The 27,836-nt window shown below is 28.4% G+C and overlaps 1 protein-coding gene and 1 long non-coding RNA gene across 4 annotated transcripts in view; one reads left to right on the top strand and one right to left on the bottom strand.

Moving 5' to 3' along the window:
• LOC145247423 (uncharacterized) overlaps nt 1-18,881 on the bottom strand; it is a 50,394-nt gene extending 31,513 nt beyond the window's left edge. For all 3 annotated transcript variants that reach the window (XR_013863258.1, XR_013863259.1, XR_013863257.1), the window contains exon 1: nt 18,783-18,881. This is a non-coding gene — a long non-coding RNA (uncharacterized LOC145247423). The remainder of the gene's footprint in view (nt 1-18,782) is intronic.
• Nucleotides 1-27,543, top strand: part of LOC145247225 (uncharacterized) — a 73,432-nt gene extending 45,889 nt beyond the window's left edge. Inside the window, exon 4 of the mRNA XM_080108851.1 lies at nt 22,585-27,543. Coding sequence (XP_079964977.1) covers nt 22,585-23,465 — 881 coding nt within the window. The 3' untranslated portion in view covers nt 23,466-27,543. The remainder of the gene's footprint in view (nt 1-22,584) is intronic.
• Nucleotides 27,544-27,836: the final 293 nt, after the last annotated feature.

Here is a 27,836-nt window from a genome sequence, read left to right as displayed (position 1 = left end):
ACATTTTTCTCTTTTTTCCCCCGTTTCAAGTTCGAACCTGCCCATTGCAGCTAATTTTTTTTGTGATCGCATGGGCACTCACTGCTATTTTGATTAAAAGAAAAGTTGTTTGATTCATTTTTTTTTTGGGGGGGGGGGGTCCAGCACACAGGCTGCCGAAATATCTAATGGTGAATTGGGCAATTCCATTCTTTTCTGGGAGTTACTCAATATCCTTAGTATAACAATTATGTCCAAACTGAACTTCATGTCCACCCAGACAATGCCAGGTATCCATGCTAGTCTATTATATAAAGGGGAACTGTCAGTATGTTAGTGTGTATGTGTTTGTATGTCCACAAAAAGCTTTTCCCATGCACATTGTAATTGCACCAACTTGGCATCATTAGAAAGTAAAAATGATCAATCATTTCATGTAGAAAATATTGCTTTCTTTGAAGAAAGATGTCAGATAAAAACCTGCCATTTGACGTGATTTGCAAAGGGCACATGTGCTAATCATCAATACCTTCTTTTGTTTGAAATAACTAAATTTGCAATGTCATAGCATCGGTGTAATCATGGCTAAATTGGTAAAAAGCTTAACGGATCATATTTTAGAAAGCATGTGTATGAGATTGGGAAGTGGAAGATCAGTAGAAATGCTTATTTATTAATTTTTTTTTTCTTTTTTTTTTTTTACAAAATTTAAAAGAATATTATCATTATAAAAAAAAGGACAGGAAGTAGATGGTGGCAGGCAATTTTGCATCCCCTAATGAAAAATGTTTCTTTTTAGTATTTTCAATTGACTTTAATTTATTCTACTACGTTTTCTATAGGGTATTTTTTTATTCTTTATATGTATCACATATAAGTTTTTCCAAATAACTTTAAATATAACAAACAGGTTTTTGCAAATAACTTTAAATATAACAAACAGGTTTTTGCAAATAACTTTAAATATAACAAATACGTTTTTGCAAATAACTTTAAATATAACAAATACGTTTTTCCAAATAACTTGAAATATATCAAAGTTTTTCCAAATAACTTTAAATATAACAAAGTTTTTACAAATAACTTTAAATATAACAAAGTTTTTACTAATAACTTTAAATATAACAAATACGTTTTTCCAAATAACTTTAAATATAAAAAATACGTTTTTACAAATAACTTTAAATATAACAAATAAGTTTTTACAAATAACTTTAAATATAACAAATAAGTTTTTACAAATAAATTTAAATATAGCAAATAAGTTTTTACAAATAACTTTAAATATATCAAATAAGTTTTTACAAATAACTTTAAATACACAAATAAGTTTTTACAAATAACTTTAAATATAACAAATATGTTTTTACAATTAACTTTAAATTTAACAAATAAGTTTTTACAAATAACTTTAAATATAACAAATAAGTTTTTACAAATAACTTTAAATATAACAAATAAGTTTTTACAAATAACTTTAAATATAACAAATAAGTTTTTACAAATAACTTTAAATATAACAAATAAGTTTTTACAAATAACTTTAAATATAACAATGTTTTTCCAAATAACATAAATATAACAAATAAGTGTTTCCAAATAACTTTAAATATAACAAATAAGTGTTTCCAAATAACTTGAAATATAACAAATAAGTGTTTCCAAATAACTTGAAATATAACAAATAAGTGTTTCCAAATAACTTGAAATATAACAAATAAGTGTTTCCAAATAACTTGAAATATAACAAATAAGTGTTTCCAAATAACTTGAAATATAACAAATAAGTGTTTCCAAATAACTTGAAATATAACAAATAAGTGTTTCCAAATAACTTTAAATATAACAAATAAGTGTTTCCAAATAACTTTAAATATAACAAATAAGTGTTTCCAAATAACTTGAAATATAACAAATAAGTGTTTCCAAATAACTTGAAATATAACAAATAAGTGTTTCCAAATAACTTGAAATATAACAAAGTGTTTCCAAATAACTTGAAATATAACAAAGTGTTTCCAAATAACTTGAAATATAACAAAGTGTTTCCAAATAACTTGAAATATAACAAAGTGTTTCCAAATAACTTGAAATATAACAAAGTGTTTCCAAATAACTTGAAATATAACAAAGTGTTTCCAAATAACTTGAAATATAACAAAGTGTTTCCAAATAACTTGAAATATAACAAAGTGTTTCCAAATAACTTGAAATATAACAAAGTGTTTCCAAATAACTTGAAATATAACAAAGTGTTTCCAAATAACTTGAAATATAACAAAGTGTTTCCAAATAACTTGAAATATAACAAAGTGTTTCCAAATAACTTGAAATATAACAAAGTGTTTCCAAATAACTTGAAATATAACAAAGTGTTTCCAAATAACTTGAAATATAACAAAGTGTTTCCAAATAACTTGAAATATAACAAAGTGTTTCCAAATAACTTGAAATATAACAAAGTGTTTCCAAATAACTTGAAATATAACAAAGTGTTTCCAAATAACTTGAAATATAACAAAGTGTTTCCAAATAACTTGAAATATAACAAAGTGTTTCCAAATAACTTGAAATATAACAAAGTGTTTCCAAATAACTTGAAATATAACAAAGTGTTTCCAAATAACTTGAAATATAACAAAGTGTTTCCAAATAACTTGAAATATAACAAAGTGTTTCCAAATAACTTGAAATATAACAAAGTGTTTCCAAATAACTTGAAATATAACAAAGTGTTTCCAAATAACTTGAAATATAACAAAGTGTTTCCAAATAACTTGAAATATAACAAAGTGTTTCCAAATAACTTGAAATATAACAAAGTGTTTCCAAATAACTTGAAATATAACAAAGTGTTTCCAAATAACTTGAAATATAACAAAGTGTTTCCAAATAACTTGAAATATAACAAAGTGTTTCCAAATAACTTGAAATATAACAAAGTGTTTCCAAATAACTTGAAATATAACAAAGTGTTTCCAAATAACTTGAAATATAACAAAGTGTTTCCAAATAACTTGAAATATAACAAAGTGTTTCCAAATAACTTGAAATATAACAAAGTGTTTCCAAATAACTTGAAATATAACAAAGTGTTTCCAAATAACTTGAAATATAACAAAGTGTTTCCAAATAACTTGAAATATAACAAAGTGTTTCCAAATAACTTGAAATATAACAAAGTGTTTCCAAATAACTTGAAATATAACAAAGTGTTTCCAAATAACTTGAAATATAACAAAGTGTTTCCAAATAACTTGAAATATAACAAAGTGTTTCCAAATAACTTGAAATATAACAAAGTGTTTCCAAATAACTTGAAATATAACAAAGTGTTTCCAAATAACTTGAAATATAACAAAGTGTTTCCAAATAACTTGAAATATAACAAAGTGTTTCCAAATAACTTGAAATATAACAAAGTGTTTCCAAATAACTTGAAATATAACAAAGTGTTTCCAAATAACTTGAAATATAACAAAGTGTTTCCAAATAACTTGAAATATAACAAAGTGTTTCCAAATAACTTGAAATATAACAAAGTGTTTCCAAATAACTTGAAATATAACAAAGTGTTTCCAAATAACTTGAAATATAACAAAGTGTTTCCAAATAACTTGAAATATAACAAAGTGTTTCCAAATAACTTGAAATATAACAAATAAGTGTTTCCAAATAACTTGAAATATAACAAATAAGTGTTTCCAAATAACTTGAAATATAACAAAGTGTTTCCAAATAACTTGAAATATAACAAAGTTTTCCAAATAACTTGAAATATAACAAAGTTTTCCAAATAACTTGAAATATAACAAAGTTTTCCAAATAACTTGAAATATAACAAAGTTTTCCAAATAACTTGAAATATAACAAAGTTTTCCAAATAACTTGAAATATAACAAAGTGTTTCCAAATAACTTGAAATATAACAAATAAGTGTTTCCAAATAACTTGAAATATAACAAATAAGTGTTTCCAAATAACTTGAAATATAACAAATAAGTGTTTCCAAATAACTTGAAATATAACAAAGTGTTTCCAAATAACTTGAAATATAACAAAGTGTTTCCAAATAACTTGAAATATAACAAAGTGTTTCCAAATAACTTGAAATATAACAAAGTGTTTCCAAATAACTTGAAATATAACAAAGTGTTTCCAAATAACTTGAAATATAACAAAGTTTTCCAAATAACTTGAAATATAACAAAGTTTTCCAAATAACTTGAAATATAACAAAGTTTTCCAAATAACTTGAAATATAACAAAGTTTTCCAAATAACTTGAAATATAACAAAGTTTTCCAAATAACTTGAAATATAACAAAGTTTTCCAAATAACTTGAAATATAACAAAGTTTTCCAAATAACTTGAAATATAACAAAGTTTTCCAAATAACTTGAAATATAACAAAGTTTTCCAAATAACTTGAAATATAACAAAGTTTTCCAAATAACTTGAAATATAACAAAGTTTTCCAAATAACTTGAAATATAACAAAGTGTTTCCAAATAACTTGAAATATAACAAAGTGTTTCCAAATAACTTGAAATATAACAAAGTGTTTCCAAATAACTTGAAATATAACAAAGTGTTTCCAAATAACTTGAAATATAACAAAGTGTTTCCAAATAACTTGAAATATAACAAAGTGTTTCCAAATAACTTGAAATATAACAAAGTGTTTCCAAATAACTTGAAATATAACAAAGTGTTTCCAAATAACTTGAAATATAACAAAGTGTTTCCAAATAACTTGAAATATAACAAAGTGTTTCCAAATAACTTGAAATATAACAAAGTGTTTCCAAATAACTTGAAATATAACAAAGTGTTTCCAAATAACTTGAAATATAACAAAGTGTTTCCAAATAACTTGAAATATAACAAAGTGTTTCCAAATAACTTGAAATATAACAAAGTGTTTCCAAATAACTTGAAATATAACAAAGTGTTTCCAAATAACTTGAAATATAACAAAGTGTTTCCAAATAACTTGAAATATAACAAAGTGTTTCCAAATAACTTGAAATATAACAAAGTGTTTCCAAATAACTTGAAATATAACAAAGTGTTTCCAAATAACTTGAAATATAACAAAGTGTTTCCAAATAACTTGAAATATAACAAAGTGTTTCCAAATAACTTGAAATATAACAAAGTGTTTCCAAATAACTTGAAATATAACAAAGTGTTTCCAAATAACTTGAAATATAACAAAGTGTTTCCAAATAACTTGAAATATAACAAAGTGTTTCCAAATAACTTGAAATATAACAAAGTGTTTCCAAATAACTTGAAATATAACAAAGTGTTTCCAAATAACTTGAAATATAACAAAGTGTTTCCAAATAACTTGAAATATAACAAAGTGTTTCCAAATAACTTGAAATATAACAAAGTGTTTCCAAATAACTTGAAATATAACAAAGTGTTTCCAAATAACTTGAAATATAACAAAGTGTTTCCAAATAACTTGAAATATAACAAAGTGTTTCCAAATAACTTGAAATATAACAAAGTGTTTCCAAATAACTTGAAATATAACAAAGTGTTTCCAAATAACTTGAAATATAACAAAGTGTTTCCAAATAACTTGAAATATAACAAAGTGTTTCCAAATAACTTGAAATATAACAAAGTGTTTCCAAATAACTTGAAATATAACAAAGTGTTTCCAAATAACTTGAAATATAACAAAGTGTTTCCAAATAACTTGAAATATAACAAAGTGTTTCCAAATAACTTGAAATATAACAAAGTGTTTCCAAATAACTTGAAATATAACAAAGTGTTTCCAAATAACTTGAAATATAACAAAGTGTTTCCAAATAACTTGAAATATAACAAAGTGTTTCCAAATAACTTGAAATATAACAAAGTGTTTCCAAATAACTTGAAATATAACAAAGTGTTTCCAAATAACTTGAAATATAACAAAGTGTTTCCAAATAACTTGAAATATATCAAAGTGTTTCCAAATAACTTGAAATATAACAAAGTGTTTCCAAATAACTTGAAATATAACAAAGTGTTTCCAAATAACTTGAAATATAACAAAGTGTTTCCAAATAACTTGAAATATAACAAAGTGTTTCCAAATAACTTGAAATATAACAAAGTGTTTCCAAATAACTTGAAATATAACAAAGTGTTTCCAAATAACTTGAAATATAACAAAGTGTTTCCAAATAACTTGAAATATAACAAAGTGTTTCCAAATAACTTGAAATATAACAAAGTGTTTCCAAATAACTTGAAATATAACAAAGTGTTTCCAAATAACTTGAAATATAACAAAGTGTTTCCAAATAACTTGAAATATAACAAAGTGTTTCCAAATAACTTGAAATATAACAAAGTTTTCCAAATAACTTGAAATATAACAAATAAGTGTTTCCAAATAACTTGAAATATAACAAATAAGTGTTTCCAAATAACTTGAAATATAACAAATAAGTGTTTCCAAATAACTTGAAATATAACAAATAAGTGTTTCCAAATAACTTGAAATATAACAAAGTGTTTCCAAATAACTTGAAATATAACAAAGTGTTTCCAAATAACTTGAAATATAACAAAGGGTTTCCAAATAACTTGAAATATAACAAAGTGTTTCCAAATAACTTGAAATATAACAAAGTGTTTCCAAATAACTTGAAATATAACAAAGTTTTCCAAATAACTTGAAATATAACAAAGTTTTCCAAATAACTTAAAATATAACAAAGTTTTCCAAATAACTTGAAATATAACAAAGTTTTCCAAATAACTTGAAATATAACAAAGTTTTCAAAATAACTTGAAATATAACAAAGTTTTCAAAATAACTTGAAATATAAAAAAGTTTTCAAAATAACTTGAAATATAACAAAGTTTTCAAAATAACTTGAAATATAACAAAGTTTTCAAAATAACTTGAAATATAACAAAGTTTTCAAAATAACTTTAAATATAACAAAGTTTTCAAAATAACTTTAAATATAACAAAGTTTTTACAAATACTTTAAATATAATAGTTTTTCCAAATAACTTTAAATATAACAAAGTTTTTACAAATAACTTTAAACATAACAAATACATTTTCCAAATAACTTTAAATATAACAAATACGTTTTTCCAAATAACTTTAAATATAACAAATACGTTTTTCAAAATAACTTTAAATATGACAAATAAGTTTTTCAAAATAATTTTAAATATAACAAATAAGTTTTTCCAAATAACTTTAAATATAACAAATACGTTTTTCCAAATAACTTGAAATATAACAAATAAGTTTTTACAAATAACTTTAAATATAACGAATAAGTTTTTACAAATAACTTTAAATATAACAAATAAGTTTTTACAAATACCTTTAAATATAACAAATAAGTTTTTACAAATAACTTTAAATACACAAATAAGTTTTTACAAATAACTTTAAATATAACAAATACGTTTTTCCAAATAACTTTAAATATAACAAATACGTTTTTCCAAATAACTTTAAATATAACAAATAAGTTTTTACAAATAACTTTAAATATAACAAATAAGTTTTTACAAATAACTTTAAATATAACAAATAAGTTTTTACAAATAACTTTAAATATAACAAATAAGTTTTTACAAATAACTTTAAATATAACAAATAAGTTTTTACAAATAACTTTAAATATAACAAATAAGTTTTTACAAATAACTTTAAATATAACAAATAAGTTTTTACAAATAACTTTAAATATAACAAACAGGTTTTTGCAAATAACTTTAAATATAACAAACAGGTTTTTGCAAATAACTTTAAATATAACAAACAGGTTTTTGCAAATAACTTTAAATATAACAAACAGGTTTTTGCAAATAACTTTAAATATAACAAACAGGTTTTTCCAAATAACTTTAAATATAACAAACAGGTTTTTGCAAATAACTTTAAATATAACAAAGTGTTTCCAAATAACTTGAAATATAACAAAGTGTTTCCAAATAATTTGAAATATAACAAAGTTTTCCAAATAACTTGAAATATAACAAAGTTTTCCAAATAACTTTAAATATAACAAAGTTTTCAAAATAACTTGAAATATAACAAAGTTTTTACAAATACTTTAAATATAACAGTTTTTCCAAATAACTTTAAATATAAAGTTTTTACAAATAACTTTAAATATAAAGTTTTTACAAATAACTTTAAATATAAAGTTTTTACAAATAACTTTAAATATAAAGTTTTTACAAATAACTTTAAATATAAAGTTTTTACAAATAACTTTAAATATAACAAAGTTTTTACAAATAACTTTAAATATAACAAAGTTTTTACAAATAACTTTAAATATAACAAAGTTTTTACAAATAACTTTAAATATAACAAAGTTTTTACAAATAACTTTAAATATAACAAAGTTTTTACAAATATCTTTAAATATAACAAAGTTTTTACAAATAACTTTAAATATAACAAAGTTTTTACAAATAACTTTAAATATAACAAAGTTTTTACAAATAACTTTAAATATAACAAAGTTTTTACAAATAACTTTAAATATAACAAAGTTTTTACAAATAACTTTAAATATAACAAATACATTTTCCAAATAACTTTAAATATAACAAATACGTTTTTCCAAATAACTTTAAATATAACAAATACGTTTTTCCAAATAACTTTAAATATAACAAATGTTTTTCCAAATAACTTTAAATATGACAAATAAGTTTTTCAAAATAATTTTAAATATAACAAATAAGTTTTTCCAAATAACTTTAAATATAACAAATAAGTTTTTCCAAATAACTTTAAATATAACAAATAAGTTTTTCCAAATAACTTTAAATATAACAAATACGTTTTTCCAAATAACTTTAAATATAACAAGCGAGTTTTTCCAAATAAGTTTAAATATAGCAAGCAAGTTTTTCCAAATTACAAATAACTTTACAAATAACTTTAAATATAACAAATATGTATATCTGTAAATATTTTATTATATGTTTGTTTACGTTTATGCATTGCATGTAATTTTTTCGAATCAAATCAAAAATCGTGCAAAAATAAACATATTTATTTGAAAAAAACAAATCATTTAAAGCATATTTATTTTAAAAAAATATGTAAACCTATTTATTTGGAAAAAATTTATATGCGATACATTCATGAAAATAAATAAACCGATATTCTTATTTATTATATTAGAAGTCAATACTGAAAAAGAACAAACAATAACCCAGAACTTTTTTCACCAGCAGATGTGAAATTGACTGTCACCATCTATTTCCTGTTCTTAATGTTTATTAAAATGAGTGTTATTGCCATTTTAGTTTTTATATTAGCTTTTTTATATTAGCTATATATTAATATGTATTAACAATCTCAGTCCTGTCCTTCCTTAGTATTGACTACAATGAATAAATATGCACCATTGCTACAGATTTTAAATAGTAAAACTCCTTTCTAATAAAATCTGTGACCTAAAAGGGGGTATGTTTTACTGTCCACAGTCCTTCGAAAAAGTGGTGAAAAAAAATCAAATATACAATAAATAAATGTTACCAAAGGCAGGATAAGTTACTCTTCTACCCAATTTAAATGTTTAATCGGTTCGAAAAGCAAACATTTTTAAAGGGTGCATGATCACAAGAAAAAGTGTCCACAATGTATTTGTTATGCGGCCATTTTGTTTTTGTGGTCACATAACCTTTATAAAATGCTTGTTTTTCGAGCCGATTAAACATTTTAGTAACAAAATTGGGAATGGTAGGCACTGTATGTGTTGGAGACAACTCCTGCATCTAGTATCATGCTTGGTCATGTTGACCCTATCTTGCTATCAGGAACAAGTGTTTCTGAACAAGAGAATGTGGTAGATGCAAGGCCCCACACTTTAAACTAAGTAAAGTGCAAATCACAGAAAAAGGTGGAGATGACAACTGTTTGTAAATATGAACAACTGTTTGTAGGACTTTATAGTCTATCATAGGTGAGGAAATATGTAATGACAAACTGCTAAAAGAAATGATCGTAATTTAGCAAAATGCACAGCTATTTATTGATTTTTTTTCTGGTATCGATTCTTCAAGGCATTTCAATTTAATGGCATATTAGCAATTTTGGGTTCATTAAAAGAAAATTATTAATTTATTTTTCAAAGATTTAAAAGTAGTGTTTTTTTTGTAAAAATAATGAAAATATTTTTTTTCTAATCTGAAAGAATAATTATTATTAACATATTCAATGAATTTCATACATCAAAACACAGTGGATGCAAAATTAAACACATTCAAAATTCAGATTTTTTTACCTTAAAGTGTGATACATAAACAGTTGTTTTTTTTTTGTTTGTTTTATCTACAATCCTCCCCACAATATATTTTGTTCAGATTTGGCTGATTATTTTAAGCATATTTGTAATCACAGATAAAGAAAGAGGGTTGTAGGCAAAAACTATATATATAAATATCGATTATGAAAAAAAAAGAATGTTATAAAGTTCATTCTTCACTTAATGATTGGTGAAACTTTTGTATAAATTGGATAATTACTTGATTTTGGGTAGATTTTTAAAGAGAGACTCCATCAAAAAATACTTACTCTCTTCTTGCGTTTTGACCATGCTTAAAATAATCATTAAACTTTTTCAATTCGGTCGGGAAATTGCATTTGTTTGCCCCTGCATATGTACTCCCCAAATCTCCAAATTGAAAAACAAAAAAGTGGTTCCTTCGCAGTAGTGCACAAGTGTCGTTTTTATTTTTTATTTCCAAATTAATTTTGCTGAATAATATTTTATAAACACGAAAAAAGGCCCGCATTTTCAAGGTGATCACTTAACTTAATACTGAAAAATAAAACAATCACTTATCCTAAATCAAGAGCCAAAATAATCTTACAAACAGTTTTCACACGTTAAAAGTTTGTCATAAGTAGATAATTTTATGCTACTGCATTTGCTATATATTATTTGTTGTACATTTTTTAACGATTTCTTAAATATTAACTATTCTGGACTTTTATCCAAAACAATTTTTCATTGCTCTTCATTTTAGAAAACCACGCACACATACATTTTAGAAAACTACGCACACATACATTTTAGAAAACCACGCACACATACATTTTAGAAAACCACACACACACATACATTTTAGAAAACCACACACACACAAACATTTTAGAAAACCACACACACACACAAACATTTTAGAAAACCACACACACATACATTTTAGAAAACCACACACACATACATTTTAGAAAACCACACACACATACATTTTAGAAAACCACACACACATACACTTTAGAAAACCACACACACATACATTTTAGAAAACCACACACATATACACTTTAGAAAACCACACACATATACACTTTAGAAAACCACACACATATACACTTTAGAAAACCACACACACATACACTTTAGAAAACCACACACACATACACTTTAGAAAACTACACACACACATACACTTTAGAAAACCACACACACACATACACTTTAGAAAACCACACACACACATACACTTTAGAAAACCACACACATACATTTTAGAAAACCACACACACATACATTTTAAAAAACCACACACACATACACTTTAGAAAACCACACACACATACACTTTAGAAAACCACACACACATACACTTTAGAAAACCACACACACATACATGTTAGAAAACTACACACACATACACTTTAGAAAACCAAACACACATACATTTTAGAAAACCACACACACATACACTTTAGAAAACCACACACACATATATAACTGTTCGTCAAACAAGAGTTCTGACTACTTTGTGAATTTAAAGTAAAAAAAATGCCATAAAATCTGAGCTTGAGTTTTTACAGTTGGAAGATGTAACCCTAGGTTTGGAAAGTGGAATTTGAAAAGCCAGAGCCCTAGAAGAAGAGAACTCTATCTGAATCAAAATGACCTGGGCATACTGTTAGCAGTCCTCAGCAGAGACGCCTCAGATGATTAGCAATTAACTCCTTCTTAAAGGGCGAGAAGGTAAAACATGGGAAGGGTCTCCTCTGATAAAGAACAAGCCATTCTCAAAAAATAACCTAGACTCTGCCGGTCTGAGCTCAAGTTGTTCAAATCAAGAAACATTATTTTTATATATTCTTCCATATAGAAACGTGAGGAAGCATATGAAGTGATATTCAAATAGCAAGTTTTTTTTTAAAATAAAAATATTTCAAATTTCAAACACATACATGCTTGTATTATTTGGATTCTTCACACTACTGTTCTCATTTTGAGCGTAATTTCACAGCATTTCGATTAATGTAAATCTTAGATCTTCAGGTGTATCCTGCCCTGCCAAACATGGCAAATTTTTTGTCAAACTCAGAACCCTTTATTTAATTCACAAAGGTAGCATGCTGTCGTTCCGTCAGTCATGACTGGATAGAAGTCCTAAGTTGTGTAAATAACATAGTGAATCTAAAAACTATAATAGCAAAATTCGAAATTTTTAATATTGAATTTCAAGGCAAACCAATAATCTCTTCTTATTTGTCTACAGTAATGAATATATCCAAAAATTACGAAAAATGGGATCAAGTAAAGAATAGATACTTACTCTGTAGCAGAAGACGACGACTGGCGCACATTTCAAGTGACACCGGTGATTTGACCATGACATTGGCGCGTGTTGGTTGTTTGTAAACACGTCAAATAGCAGACATGGCCAAATGTTTGCGAGCAGGATTTTTAAAAAGTATATTTACAAAACTTTTGAAGATTTAAAAGAAAAAAATATATATTTACAAAACATTTTTTTTTTTAAGTAAGTAACAAAATGAACGTATCTAAATAAAAGATAATTAAAAGAAAAATATATATTTACAAAACATTTTTTTAAGTAACAAAACGAATGTATTTAAATAAATGGGTGTCTTTCTGAGTGTGTTTTTAATATATTTACAGAACTTTTTAATAAATCTTAGAATAATAGTAATTATAATAATAATGAAATAAATAAATAAATAAATTTAAACCAAACTTATTAATGGCAGAAACAAATATAAAATAACTGACTTGTTCGGATTTTTCTTTTTTTTTTTTAAATTACATTTTTATCCCAAACAAGGCATATTGCCACTTTGATGTAGGGGGCTATTATCAGGGACATAAGCTACAGAGGTACTATGTGGGGAGTTGGGCAGCAAGATATTGGTTCATGTTACAATTCTGTATGTCAGTACAGTTGGGGAAGCAGGAACTCGGAAGGGAATTCTAAAGTCTAGCGGTTCTGGGGAAGAAACTACTGGAGTAGAAGGCTCTTACATCTAAGGATCTCAATTGTGAAGGGATGGGATTTTGCTGCTTGTTGGGTTTATCGGGGGTATTTACGCAGAGGGGTACAAGTGTTTGCAGTTCGTCAGAGCATTCATCGTTAAAGTACTTGTAGAACAGGCATAGGGATGCTACATTTCGTCGATGGGACAGAGGCTGAAGCTTAGATGACAGTTCAGGACCTATTAGGTTGCCGAGTCTCTTTTTTTGCGATGAAGATTGATTTTTATGTACAGTGTTTTTTTTTCTTTTCTTTCTGTGTGTGTTTTTAAGACAATTCAATATTTATTTAATTATTCTTTAAAACATTAACTTAGGAAGGAATTCCTGTGGCATGAAAGAAATTCAGAAAATACATTTTTCAAATTGTGTGATACTATTTCTGTACAACATCCATTTATTTAAATGTTTTTCATTACATTAAAAACTTACTTGCATTTAATTTGCTGTTGTGGAGAAGTAAGCAAATAGCAAGTTTTTTTTTAAATAAAAATAAAAATTATAAAAAGATTTGTATCTTGTGATACTAGATTTCATCTTTATAAAAATAAAAGTTATAAAAAGATATGTGAATAAAATAATATATTTTTTAAATCTCGATTGTTTATACTTGTGATTTTATTATGCATAAAATTGCCTCGGCCTAGAAAGATTTCTTCTTCACTGACCACCAACATACATCGCACTTTAAATAAATATTGAATTGTATTAAAAACACAAGCAGAAAGAAAAAAACACATAGAAATCAACCTTGGTCGCAAAAGGCCATAAAACATTTGCAAAAATCTGAACAAGTCAGTTATTTTTTATTTGTTTCTGCCACTAAAAAGTTTGGTTTAAATAATTTTATCTTTAAAAGACTTTAAAATTATGTATTTTTAATAGACAGAACCTTAATTTTGAATGTTTTGTATAGCTCATTCTTTTTATTTATTTTATTATAATTATTTTAAATATTATTAAAAAATTCTGTAAATATTAAATATACACACATTTTTTTAAAATATATTACTTTTTGGATCTTTTTGTCATTTAATAAATTGATCACGTGAAGGTATCATAAGAGGAAATAAAAATTTAATATTTAAAAATATTATTTTAAAAATATACTAATTGTCGCTAAAGTTAATGTTTTAAAGAATAATTAAATAAATATTGAATTGTCTTAAAAACGCACACAGAAAGAAAAATAAACAAAAACACTGTACATAAAAATCAATCTTGGTCACAAAAATCTGCAAAACATTCGCAAAAATCCGAACAAGTCAGTTATTTTATATTTGTATGTATGGGCAAAATGAATGCTGACGCTCTAAATGTATAAACATTTTGACCCCTCCCTTAACTTAAAAATTCACCAAACATCAGGAAATCAACCAATTTTAATAAAATTTTCAGTATTTATCAAATAATAATTGCAGAATATAATGAACGAATTATTTTTATTTAAATCTTAGTGGAAATGTATTATTTTGTTTAAACAAAAAATAACTTTACTAAAGTTATGGTTTTCAGTAGTAAATAAAAAACACAAGAATTTATTTTTGCTTTTTTATATTAATAAAGCATCGTAATTTGTAACAATAAAAATAAAATAATTTTTACAAGAACATTACGAAAAAATCCCCTAAAGCCCGTATTAATGAATTCGATAAAACTTAAAGAAAAATGAATTTCTCGAACTACAGATATTACCATTGAATTAAGCATTGTTTATTTAATATTTTCGCACAAAAAAATTATAATTGCAAAAAATATTCCTATTTTTTTTTTTTAAATTACAGGTTTCGGATAATTTTTATATGCAAGATTTTAATAATTTCCTTGCTCGCAAGAATGTGAAACTTTTGGCATAACATATTTTTTATATAATATTGAACAACAATAATAATAAAAAAATGAATTTAAAAACAGGAACATACAAAAATAATTAAAAAAATGGAAAAATTTATACAAACATTCAATGTCAGTAACTATGGATGCCCATTCTTGAAAAGAAAAGGAAACTTGTACGTTTTGCTCCCTCCACCTCTGCACACTACCTTTTCCCTCCAACTACCCGATGTCATTTTCAGATACGTTTCAAATTGTGTAAAGTCGACTTTAAATTTCACATAAATATTCTGATTAATTAACACATGTTTGTATTTTTTTTAAGTGTTAATTTTTTCAATAATTATAAATTGTTTCCTTTCCACTTTGAATTCTGTATAGATATTAATAAATAATGAACTTTTTTTCAATGAATAAATTGTCAGTATAATTAATGAATTTAATTAACATTTATGCCGTTTAAAGTTTATGAAACTATACTAATTGTTTGAACTTTTATAATGAATAAATTGTCATTGTAACTTAGTGAATTAAATTCACTGAATTTAATTGAGTTAATGGACCTTCCAAAACTTAAAATACATTTGTAGTTTTATTGAAAAATAATTTATCAACGCATTTAGAGTAGCCAATGAAGCAAAAATGAGAGGGAAAAACAAATAAATATTACCAAAGGCAAGATATCTTTCTACATAACTAGATCAGTTTTTTTTTTTCTGTGTGTTCTAACTTATTTTTAAGTGTTTTTTTTTTCTATTAAAAAATAAAACTATTGGAAAGCTATTAGAACTGTTTTGGAGTTGCATAACTTTTTGACTCCAAAATAGAGTCGGGCAAAATTATGGAACACCATAAATGGGTTCATAGTATTCTATGATCATTAATTAATAAATACTGAAATTTTCATAAAAATTGGTTGATTTCCTGAAATTTTAAGTGCAGGGAGAGGTCTGAAACTGAAAAAAAAAAAAAAATGCTTAATAAACCGGAACATTGTTAAATAATAATGAAATTATGTCATTAATGTGCTTCCGTATTTCTTTGAACTTTGCTGTCATGACTTTTTTTTTGACACAAAACTAATCTTGTTGCTACCGTGGCCATATTTTTGGATAATTATTACCCTTTTTAGCAAAAGTTAAGTACATTTATTGTATCAATTCATTATTTAAAGACTTTAACTTAATACTTAACTTGGAAATAATTCCAGAAAACTTATATTTCTCTTGCCAGAAAAATGTAAACACGATATTTCTCATAATGAATTTTTATGTGAAATATACGGTTTTTCAGATTTGGGATAAAATTATGCCATGTATTTTTTATTTCACATACTATTTTTTCTTTGAGAAATAAACTTTAAGCTGTAATCTTTTAAACATAATCAAAAAGTAATCGAAAATTTAAAAAATATTATGATTAACCGGCATTCAAAACCAGGTCCTATACCTCAGCAGCCATTAGAATTGCCCTACCTATATATTTGTTTCTGCCATTAATAAGTTTGGCTTAAATGTTTTTCTTTATTTTATTATAGGTAAATATGAAGAATTACTCCATTCTCGAAAATTCCTTTTAAATTACAACTCTTATAGGTTTTTGGGTTTGCTGGAAACGAAAATAACTTGTAATTACGGCAAATGAGTAGTTTCCAAGATATAAAGAAATGTTAGTTTTAAAAATGTGGGGGATCACTTTTTTATAATAATTTAATGTAAAATGAGCCCCCACTTTGTGACCACAATTTTTTTTCGGGGGGAGGGGGCTTTTTTTCACCCTCAGAAAATCCTTTAAAATTACCACTAACGTTTAAAATTCCAGGAAACAACTAGTTTCCAAAATATGAAGAAATGCACTCACTTTATGGTCACCTTTTTTTTTTTGAGCGGGGAGGATTGCTGGTTTGTTTTTCATTCTCTTTTTGGAGGGGGATATTCAATTATAGAACTTGTAGTTTTTTAACAGGTGTTTATGTATATTAATTAACCATTTTAATGTAAGTAACATGCCGACATTAACCGAGCAGAAGAACTGTTTAATATTTTACAAAAATTCTGTTTACATTTGGTGGGAGGCGGTGGAGGGGCGGAAGTATTGTGGCAGCTGCCACAACACCCCCGCCTCCCACTAAACGTAAACAGAATTTTTGTAAAATATTAAAGTTTTCCTGCTCAAGACGGTTAATTAAACTGCATAAGCACCTGTTAAAAAACTACACCAGTTCTATAATTGAATATCTCCCACCACCAAAAAAAAAAAAAAAAAAATTGTGGCCACAAAGTGGGTGCTCATTTTATGTTAAATTATTATAGAAAAGTGATCCCCCATTTTTTTAAAACTAAAATTTCTTCATATCTTGGAAACTACTAATTTGCTGTAATTTTAAACGTTATTTTCGTTTTCAGCGACCCTGAAACCCTATAAGATTGGTAATTTAAAAGGAATTTTCGAGGGTGGAGTAATTCTTTATATTTACCTTATTATAATTACTATAATTCTAAGGGTTATTAAAAAGTTCTGTAAATATATTAAAAACACACCCAGAAAGACACCCATTTATTTAAATATCTTTTATTTAAATACGTTCGTTTTGTTACTTACTTAAAAAAATGTTTTGTAAATATATATTTTTCTTTTAAATCTTCAAAAGTTCTGTAAATATATTTAATAATAATAAAAAAAAAAATCTTGCTCGCGAATATTCGACCATGTCTGCTATTTGACGTGTTTACAAACAACCAATGCCATATGCTTGTGCCAATGTCAAGGTCGAATCACCGGTGTCACTTGAAAGGTGCGCCGGTCATCGTCAGTCGTCTTCTGTTACAGGATATCTATTCTTTACTTGATCCGAAAAGCGATAAGGTAGAGAAAAATCTTTAAAGAAAACATTTTTTGACGAAAATTAGCAAAAATAAATCGTTTGGCTAAAGAAAAGAAAAAAAAAAAGACACCGAAGAGTTCCAAAAGGGGAGGTAAATAGCATGTAACTATTACCAATGTTTTAAAAATAAATAGTGCGTTAACAATGATAAATATGAGTTAAATGCCTTGTTTGTAGCATAATTGAGTTAATTCCCTTGTTAGCATTGGCACATGTTCTCAGAGCAATATGGCGAGTTTTTTTACAATAAAAATCGAAAACTCGTTTTTTTTATAATGCAGTAATATTTAAGTACTTCTGACATGCCAATTAAGTAGATCAGTGTTTTTAGTTGAAATTATCACAAAAAAATCAGTAGATACCAATGCATTTTTAATTGATTTTATCGTTTTCCGAATTTCGCTATTATATGGTAGTTGCATAACACTAGAAATGAGAACAGTAGTCCGAATGATCCAAACAATCAATTACTATCTCGAAAATTCACAACTATAATGGATAAAGACGTTTGAATACTGAGCCCTCACCCGACCTCGCAGGGGCTACTGAGCCTCCACCTCACCTCCCAGGGGCTACCTATTTTAAAAAGCTCGAAATCTCATTACGTGTCAATTTGACATTGTCCGATTAAGTCGATTCGATTTAAAATTACCTCTAAATTGTTGTTTCATTTAGGTTGATAATAATATCAATTAAACTCCCGGCAGTTTCGTTAACTATTCATACATTTTTCCTCTCTATTAAAATAGTGAAATATTAAAATAAATGAATAATGTTACCTGGAATCATCGAAGACGTGAAGACTATCAGGAAATATCCCCCTTTTCATCATCTTCAATTCTGCCAACCTGCATTTCCGGTTATTATTTGGAATTTAGAATTCGTCTCGTTTCAATCTATCAGTAATAAACACATTATTTTATAAATCCTATAGACTTTTATTTTAAGCAGAATGTAACAAAAAAAAAGAAAAGAAAAAAAAAGTAAGCATTAAATGGATTTCTTTGTTTTCAGCTACCTTCAGTTTCTGCGGACCTTAACTTTCGATCGCCATCTTGAAATAGCAGTTTACTTCAAAGAAGATATTTTTTTAAGTAAGTATTTAGTTTGTTTATTTTACGATAGTGTACAAAATTTTTTAGCATTTAAAATATCATCTTTTATTTCCCAAATATTAATGCGTAAATAAAAATATTGAAAACTGACAAGTAATTTCTTTTGTATAAATACGTAACTCAATAGGTAAAGACATCATATTGATTTATTTTTTTCTTTTTCTTGCAGCAAAATATTTTAGCTATTAAAAATTTTATTCTACTAAGAAAATATTTTTGTTTCTTGTACAAAAACGACTGGTCGATTAAAAGAAAAAAAAACAAAACGCCCTTATAAGTAAAGACAATATTTCTTAATTGTCATATCGAAAATAGTAATATATCCAAAAATTACGAAAATTCATAAAGAAGAACCCTATTTGTCGAATTTTACAAAGTTAATAAATCTCTTTGAATTTGAATCTCTTAAAAAAAAAATTCTTTAAACTGCTTTATTTAAAAACATTCTTTTTTATTTTATTTTTTTACTTTGGCCACTCTAATTTGTATTATTATTATTATTATTTTTTTTTTAGGGGTAATAGAGGTCGCTCTCGCTGACAACGAAACCCACCGCAAATTTACCGTTTGCATGGTATTAACCCTGAACCGTGGGACTATTTTGCGCCATTTCAGTTACTGCCTTTGTTAACGCTACGCGCGTGTGCGCAGTAGCGATTCCTACTGAAATGTACGTTCGTGCGCGCACGCGCGTAGTCACGTGACGTTTCACAAGGTGCATGACGGCGGACATTTTCAATTACAGGAAATATTTTTCCATAAAATAAAAAAGTTTTCACCTCATTTAATAGTAATTAGATGAAATAGTTTTCATAAAATAAAAAAAAAATAGTTTTCACCTCATTTGATAGTAAAAATAATGGTTATCAGTAAGTTTTCACGAGTGGTTTACAAAAACATTTTTGGTTTTCGTTCTTCCTTTCTTTTCTTTTTTTTTTGTTTAGAGGAACGCTATTCAATTATAGAACTTGTATACAAGTGCTTCTGCAATTTAATTAACCATTTTCCATAAGTAGCGTACCAATGTTAACCGAGCAGAAGAACTGTTTAATATTTCACAAAAATTCTGTTTACATTTTGGGGGAGTGGTTGAGTTTCTTCTGCTCGGTTTATGTCAACACATGACTTACAGAAAAACGGTTAATTAAACTGCAGAAGCACCTGTTAAAAACTATACAAGTTCTATAATTGAAAAAGCATTAAAAGCAACACCAAAAAATGAACCACATTTTAAAAAAAATTTTCTTGTTATTTCAAATATCTGCTAAAGATTCCTTCGCGATGTGGTAAGTCACTATACTACGCACATGCGCGCATCAAACGGTAAATTTGCGATGGGTTTAATTATCAGATTAGTTGTCAGTGACCTCAAATACCTCTAAAAAACGAATTTGTCGGTGTTCTGTTGTAGTGTAAGGTAATACTATCTTGCTTTTGGTATCATTTATTTGTTGTCTGTTTCACCTTTTCATTTTTTACATAGGCATCACCGCTTATCAAGACCAAGAGGCCACTCAAGGATAAGGGTTAAAATATGTGCAGTAGAAATTGGACAATATAGTAATCATTAGTAATGGAAATTCGGTAAATTTGTTAACTTATTTAGAACTGTTCATCAAAAGCTTGTTTACGTTAGACTTTAAGACAACCATATTGTAGTCAGCTGGAAAGCAGGAAAATGGAAGATAATTCCATAAGCGTGCAGTTCTAAGAAAGAAGCTTTTTTCATAGAATCTACGTTTAGGTTTAGGCACAGATAAAGAGTGGGGGAAATTAGTGATATTGTTTTCTGCTAGACGGGTGTTTCTTGTGAAAGTTTGGCGAGGGGGGACCATAGATTGGAGCTCAGCCGAACACTTGCCATGTAAATAATGATAAAGCAGAGACAAATTCGCAACATCTCTTCTGTGAGAAAAAAGTAGCAAGAAAGAGAAAAAGACATCCTCTACGAGGCTACAAAGTCTATTTTGAACTCCATCAAGGCAGGATAAGTCGTTTCTAGCAGCTCTTGCCCAAATGTGGCAACAGTATTCATCCTTGGACGTACCTGGCTCTTATATAGATAGAGAATTGCATCAGCAGTGAGATATCTACTGGATCGATGAAAGAATCCCACCATTTTTCCAGCGGTCTTGGCAACGGATTTAATGTATGTGTTCCATTTAAGATCAGGAATAAAGGTCCAGCCCATAAGCTTGTCAAAACGTAAGGCCTCCCCAAGACGAGAGCCATTCATTTCAATTGATGCCAGACGGGGATCAGAGCGTTGCTGATGTAAAGATAAAAGCTTGGTATTTTGTTGTCTATTGTAATAAATGCTCAAAATTATTTTCTAGGCATTGGTTAGTATAACCAACAAGCCTGAAGTGATAAAAAACAATAGAAAATGAAAAAATGTTACGAAAAGCATGATAAGTTACTCTTGTACCTAACTTATTTTTAAGTGTTTATTTAAGTCCAAACTCGGTTCACCGGAAACTCCAAAGAATTTCCACCATCTTGCTGTTCTAAATTAACAACTCAGTGCTATTTGTTCCAAACTTAAAAACCGATTTAAAAATAAGTAAAAATACTAAAAACGGTACTTGTTCCCATGCTAAATTAACGTTATTATTTAGAAACTAGGCACGGACAAAAAATGGAAGAAAAACCAAGTTGTTTTTTTTTTTTTTAATTAAAATCTATTATTCTTGAGCAACTTTTTTCCAGAAAGATAAAAGCCTGAATTTTATCATATGAAAAGGAGAATAATATAAAACTTTATCTACTATTTTTAAAAGAATTTTAAATTATAAATTTTCCCAAAAAGCACCATTCACTGCTATTTTTGTCTTGATGGATAAGACATTTAAATATTTTAAATATTTTTAAAGGTTTTTGAATCAATTAATTTTTTTTGTCTAAATAAGATTTAGGATGATTTGCTATAAGAATATGCAAAAATTTTATAAAATAAGTACCTGAATTTCAAATAATTCCATCTTTTATATCACTCTATAGATTTCACGTGGTGAAATTAAAAAATTAAAAATTTAATGAGTTTGGAAGAAACTACTGTAGTCTTTACATGAATAAATAAATTTATGTAATCCTATAAAAATCCATGCATAATTCACATTCACATAAGATTTTCATTGCTGTATGTACACATTATGTTTCTATTGATACTGTCTCCTCTTTTTAATACATAATTAATAAGTAATTAATAGTTGATAATATCTACTCTTTATTTACAGATACAGGGTGATTTGGAAATCCGACAAAGGATGTAGAAAAGTCTTCAAACAGTACTTATAACAATTCTCCCATTTTACTGCAAAGCGGATTGATCAGAATAATAAATTTCATGTGAAATAAGAAGCCATGCAGGAAGAACATTTGAAATTCGACAAAAGATGTACAAAAGTCTTCAAACAGTATTTATAACAATTCCCTCATTTTACTGTAAAGTAGGTCACTAAATAAGCAGCCATGCAAGAAGAACATGCTGGACACAAATCATTTTCTTGCAACGTGTGTGGATCTGCATTTTCTTTCAAATCTTCATTGCAAACACACGTACGAACACACACAGGTGAGCGACCATTTTCTTGCAAGATTTGTGGATCGTCATTCGCACAGAATTCTCACCTGACGACGCACATGTACACACACACGCATGAGAAACAATATTCTTGCCGCATTTGTGGTTCCGAATTTGCGAGACGTTCGCATCTCACAACGCACATGCGAACACACACCGGTGAGAAACCATATTCTTGCAAAATCTGTGGTTCTTCGTTCTCGCAAAGTTCAACCCTCAAATCTCACCTGCGCGTGCACAGTGGCGAGAAGCCCCATTCTTGTAAAATCTGCGGTTCTTCATTTGCAAAGATTTTTTCGCTCAAATCACACATGAGAACACACACTGGCGAGCGTCCATATTCTTGCGATGTGTGCACGTCGACGTTTGCTAAGATTTTTACGCTGAAGATCCACATGCGTACGCACACACACGAGCGGCCATATTGTTGTGTCGTTTGCGGGTCGACCTTCGCTGACAACTCCACGCTGAAAAGCCACATCCGCCGACACACTGGCGAGAAGCCATATTCTTGCAAAGAGTGTGGGTCTGCATTCTCACAGGATTCCCATCTCAAAACGCACATGCGAACACACACAGGTGAGAAACCATATTCTTGCAAAATCTGCGGTTCTACATTCTCACAGAAATCTACTCTGGCGTGCCACATGTACACACATACTGGAGAGAAACCATATTCTTGTAAAATCTGTGGTTCAAGATTTTCACAGAAATCTAATTTGAGTAGTCATATACGTACACATGAAAAAAAATTGGAATCCTAGGAAGATCGCCATCATACCAGCAATTATGGGAGCAACAACCAAACTCATGAAAAAGAATTTCAAAACCTACCTGGCAAAAATACTCAGTGCACCAAGTGCAAGAGAGATACAAAGAATCACACACAAAGGAACAGTTAGAAATCTAATTTGAGAAATCATGTGTGTACACATGAAAAGAAATTGGAATTTTAGGAAGATCTCCATCATTCCAGAAATTATAGAAACTAACTCACGAAAAAAAAAAAATCCCACACAAAGAGACAGAATTTTTAAAAGATCTCTTGGTTCGAATGTATGCGATAATGGGTTAATTTCTGGCATCTGTTAGGATGCCCCAACCCTAGGCATAAATCTACTTTGGAATAACTACATGTACACACATACTGGAGAGAAACCATATTCTTGTCAAATTTGTGGTTTCACATTTTCACAGAAATCCAATTTGAGAAGTCATGTATGTACACATGTAAAGAAACTGGAATCTTAGGAAGCTTGTCACCATTCCAATAATTATAGAAGCTGTAGCAGTGCCGCTAGCGCTGTTAGCTAGCATATGCAAATGACCAAGTGACGTCACAGGGAAACAAGACAAGGAAAAGAAGAAGCAGAAACAAAAAGACACACATGGCTAGAGAAGCGGCAGAGAAGCACGCGTTTGAGACATGGCTGGAAAATAACGGTGAGCAACATGTGGGTGACAAGAACATCTTTAAAAGACGTTGGTACGAGAAACGAACTGTTTAACACCAGATGCAATGCATTGTTAGAAATACCAGGAATAAATGTCTTTTGTTAAAAAACTGAAAAAGGCAGTTGAATTCATTTACTTTCCCTTTCTTCTGTTTCTTTGTTAGACTTTCATCTACAACGTGTTGGGTCTGTTAAAATGTTACGGAAGATTATTCTGAATCATTAAAAAAGGTTGTACAACATTACAGAGCAACTAAATTCATGAAAAAGAATTTAAAAAAATCTAACTGACAAATATATCCAGTGAACCAAGTGCAAGTGAGATACAAACCATCATACAAAAAGGAGCAGTTAGAATTTTAAAAGGCAATCTCTCGGTTTGAATATATGAGTTATTGGGTGAATGTTTGGCATCCAGTAGGATGCCCCCACCCCTAGCTAGAACAAAATGATAAGAAAATTGAGAAGAAAGTGAGACCATATTTTTGTGACATTTTTTGGTCTACATTTGCTAAGATTTCTACCCGGAAAACTCATGCACACACACTGAAGAGAAACCATATTCTTATAAAGAGTGTGGTTTTATATTTTCACAGAAATCTACTTTGGAGTGTCACGTGTACACACATTTGGATTCCTGGTGAACCAAGTGCAAAAGAGATTCAGACAATTGCACTTAAGGGAACAGCGAGGATACTAAAAAGAGCTCTCGGTTGGTTTCAATAAAAAAGCGGGGCAATGTTGGCAGCTGGTTTGGCTGCCCCATACCCAGCATTACAATCTTCAAAGAAAGAAAAAAAAAATGTTTACTAGACACTGTCCTCGAGTGTCTGAGGCCTCTCTGCACAGAGGTTTGTCAATATAATATGGCATGAGGATACTTCTGTCTACAAGTAAACCCTGACTAAATATTCAACATCGCAGAGTATTTGCAGTCCAAATAAGATCTCAGTATGGCTAAACAACAGTGGCTTATACAAGGAATGATGCACAGTCTTCAAGTGATGTTGCCTATAATAGCAACACTAATCTGGATACTCCACCAGATTAGATGAATTCTTGTCCTGGAAGCCAGTAAAACCAATAGACCACAAGAAAGATATACAGGGTGGGTGGCTCACTTAAAAGTAGCCCAAATCTCTCTAATCTTTCTCTTAATGACCAACGAACACCACAAGACAAAATGCAATTCTTTTTCCAACAAAATGGCACTACATGCCACATATTTCAGATCACTCACACGAGTTCATGACATGTTTATGAAAGAGAGAACAATAAGCAAAGTGTTATGACCACCACGTTCCCCGGACTTGTCATCATGTGATTTTTATCTTTGGAGGACTTTAAAACAAAAAGTTTATACAAATAATCCTGACAATCTAGACCAACTAAAGGAGAACATTACCAACGCAATCACGAAAGAAGACCTACAGGCAGTATCTGCAAGCGTTGTTAAATGTGCCCAGAAATGCATAGATGTCAACAGAGAGCACTTCCAGCATCTTTTATAACACTAAATGTAATTTAAACAATAAAAGAATGGCCCTCCTCTCTATTACGTTTTCTGGGCTACTTTTAAGTGGGACTACCCTGTACTATAACATATGGAACTGGTCAATTAGGGAGAGGAAATTACTATTCTTAGCTTCTTTACTAACTCAACATTTGAGACATAAAAGAGATTTAATGGAATATTTGAATATCTATGTATCTCATATAGAGATCAAGTGTTAGCCTCTAGGAAGAAGTCTGTTAATTGAAGTAAAATGAAACAACCATTGAGTTCCAGAGGATGGAGCAGGAGGAAAGACATCAGTTGCTAAAAGTCCAAACTACACAAGCTACCAAGGCAGTGGTAAAAAGGGTTAATGTTGCTCTCCAGAAACTTGTCTTATACAACACATCCCTCATGGAGCTGAACCAGATCTTTTATGCTGCAGGACTTTACATATTTAGAAAAACCGGTCCCTAAATTCCAAAAGCAACACCAGCAGGAGTCTGGAACACAAAACAAAACACTGCTGGAAACGGAACCTGCAAAATCAGCTGAACCTTTACAGAAAGGAATTGTCTTAAATCAAACAATTCTTTGTTGTCCTGCTGTACAGGGACGGCTGAAGTACATTATCTACAGGTTTAGTGAAAAATATAATGCAGGAACTTGAGGGGAAGATTCTAACACTTCTCAAAGAATAAAAAAAAAAAAATAAGGCAAAATCCGAAAACAAATGGTTCAATCAAAATGTGTAACTATTCTACCAAAGCTTAATAAAGGGCACAATAATGGCAGAAAAGTCATCTGAAAAGCAAAAGATGGAGGATTTTTGTGGACCTCTTTTTGGAAATGCAAGTACAATGGAACTTTTTGAAAATGAGGGCAAGTACAATGAAAAGGTCAAATGGAACCGAGATGTTGCAAAAAGCATCAGCAGAAAGAAAGAAATATCAGAGCCAGAGATAAGAGGTGTTGTTATAAAACAAGCTAAATGGGTTCCAGAATTACAAAAAGCCTGGCGTAGACAGCCTACAGGAATTTTTGGCTTAAGCAACTAACAGTACTTTATAGTCATAGCAGTTGCTTCAACAGACTATTAAGGGTTGAAGAGGCTAACCAGCATGGCTGTTAAAAGGTGATATAATCCTCACACCCAAAACGAGTGAACCATAACAGTATAGTAAGTATAGATCCATCTGCTGTTTCACTACGATTTACAGGCTTTTCACTGACCTGGTTGTAGACAGCATCTATCAACACCTCTCTTCTTCTAGAGGATACCTGATAAAAAGAAAAGCAGGGTTTAGGAGAAAGTGTTGAGGCACTAAGGACCAGTTGTTGATGAATAAGACCATTTTTAAGAATTGTAGGAAAAGGCAGAGGAATCTAACATAGTTTGGATTGATTACCAGTAGTATAGTTTGTACTTTTGGCAGCTGACGTCTTTCCTCCAGCCCAATCCTCTGGAATTCAATTATAACAATAAAAAATGAATTGATAAGAAGGTATTATTGAGGAGCAAATGGAAGATTTGTGTATTTCGTCAAATATCAAAAATATCAAATGAAAGTAATTGGCTTAAAATAGTATATATATGTAAATCAAGGAATTAATGATTTATTTGAAGTACTGAGACATCAAATAGCATTGTGCAGAAATGCAATGAAAGACAATCAAAGAAGATAATCATCTTTGACTCTGGAGATAAATAAAAAATGTAAACAATTTTGGAATAAAAATGGAAAGTTGTTTAGTGATACCCCCACCCTCCACCTCTCAGGATAATAATGAACAAAGTCTGAAAAAAAGACTATAAATAGCAAGTATTATAATTGTTATTAATTTATGTGCTATGCTTGAACGAGAATAAAAGATATTTATTTTATTTCCTAACATTGTATTCGAGCCTATTTATTCCTATTGTTGGTATATGATAAAAACAAGTATTTAAATTTTAAACGATGAATTATCTGTCTTCCCTTATATTTTCCAAAATCTGTATGACAATTGAAAATTAGCCAAAGTCCACCTTTAAGTCAATGTTGATGATTTCTTTTGTTTTCTTGCTTGAGAGTTTGGAGAATCCATTTCGACATGTAATTTCTTTCTTCCAGCTATTTCACCATTTAACATGCTTTTTGATTATTTCAACCTGAAACTCATCCCTGGATTTGATAGATGATGAA

Source organism: Euprymna scolopes, chromosome 25 (assembly GCF_053919585.1).
Source record: "Euprymna scolopes isolate OS-2025 chromosome 25, ASM5391958v1, whole genome shotgun sequence".
Taxonomy (NCBI): domain Eukaryota; kingdom Metazoa; phylum Mollusca; class Cephalopoda; order Sepiida; family Sepiolidae; genus Euprymna; species Euprymna scolopes.
Note: the sequence above shows the minus strand (reverse complement) of the source record. Positions and strands in the feature narration are given on the sequence as shown.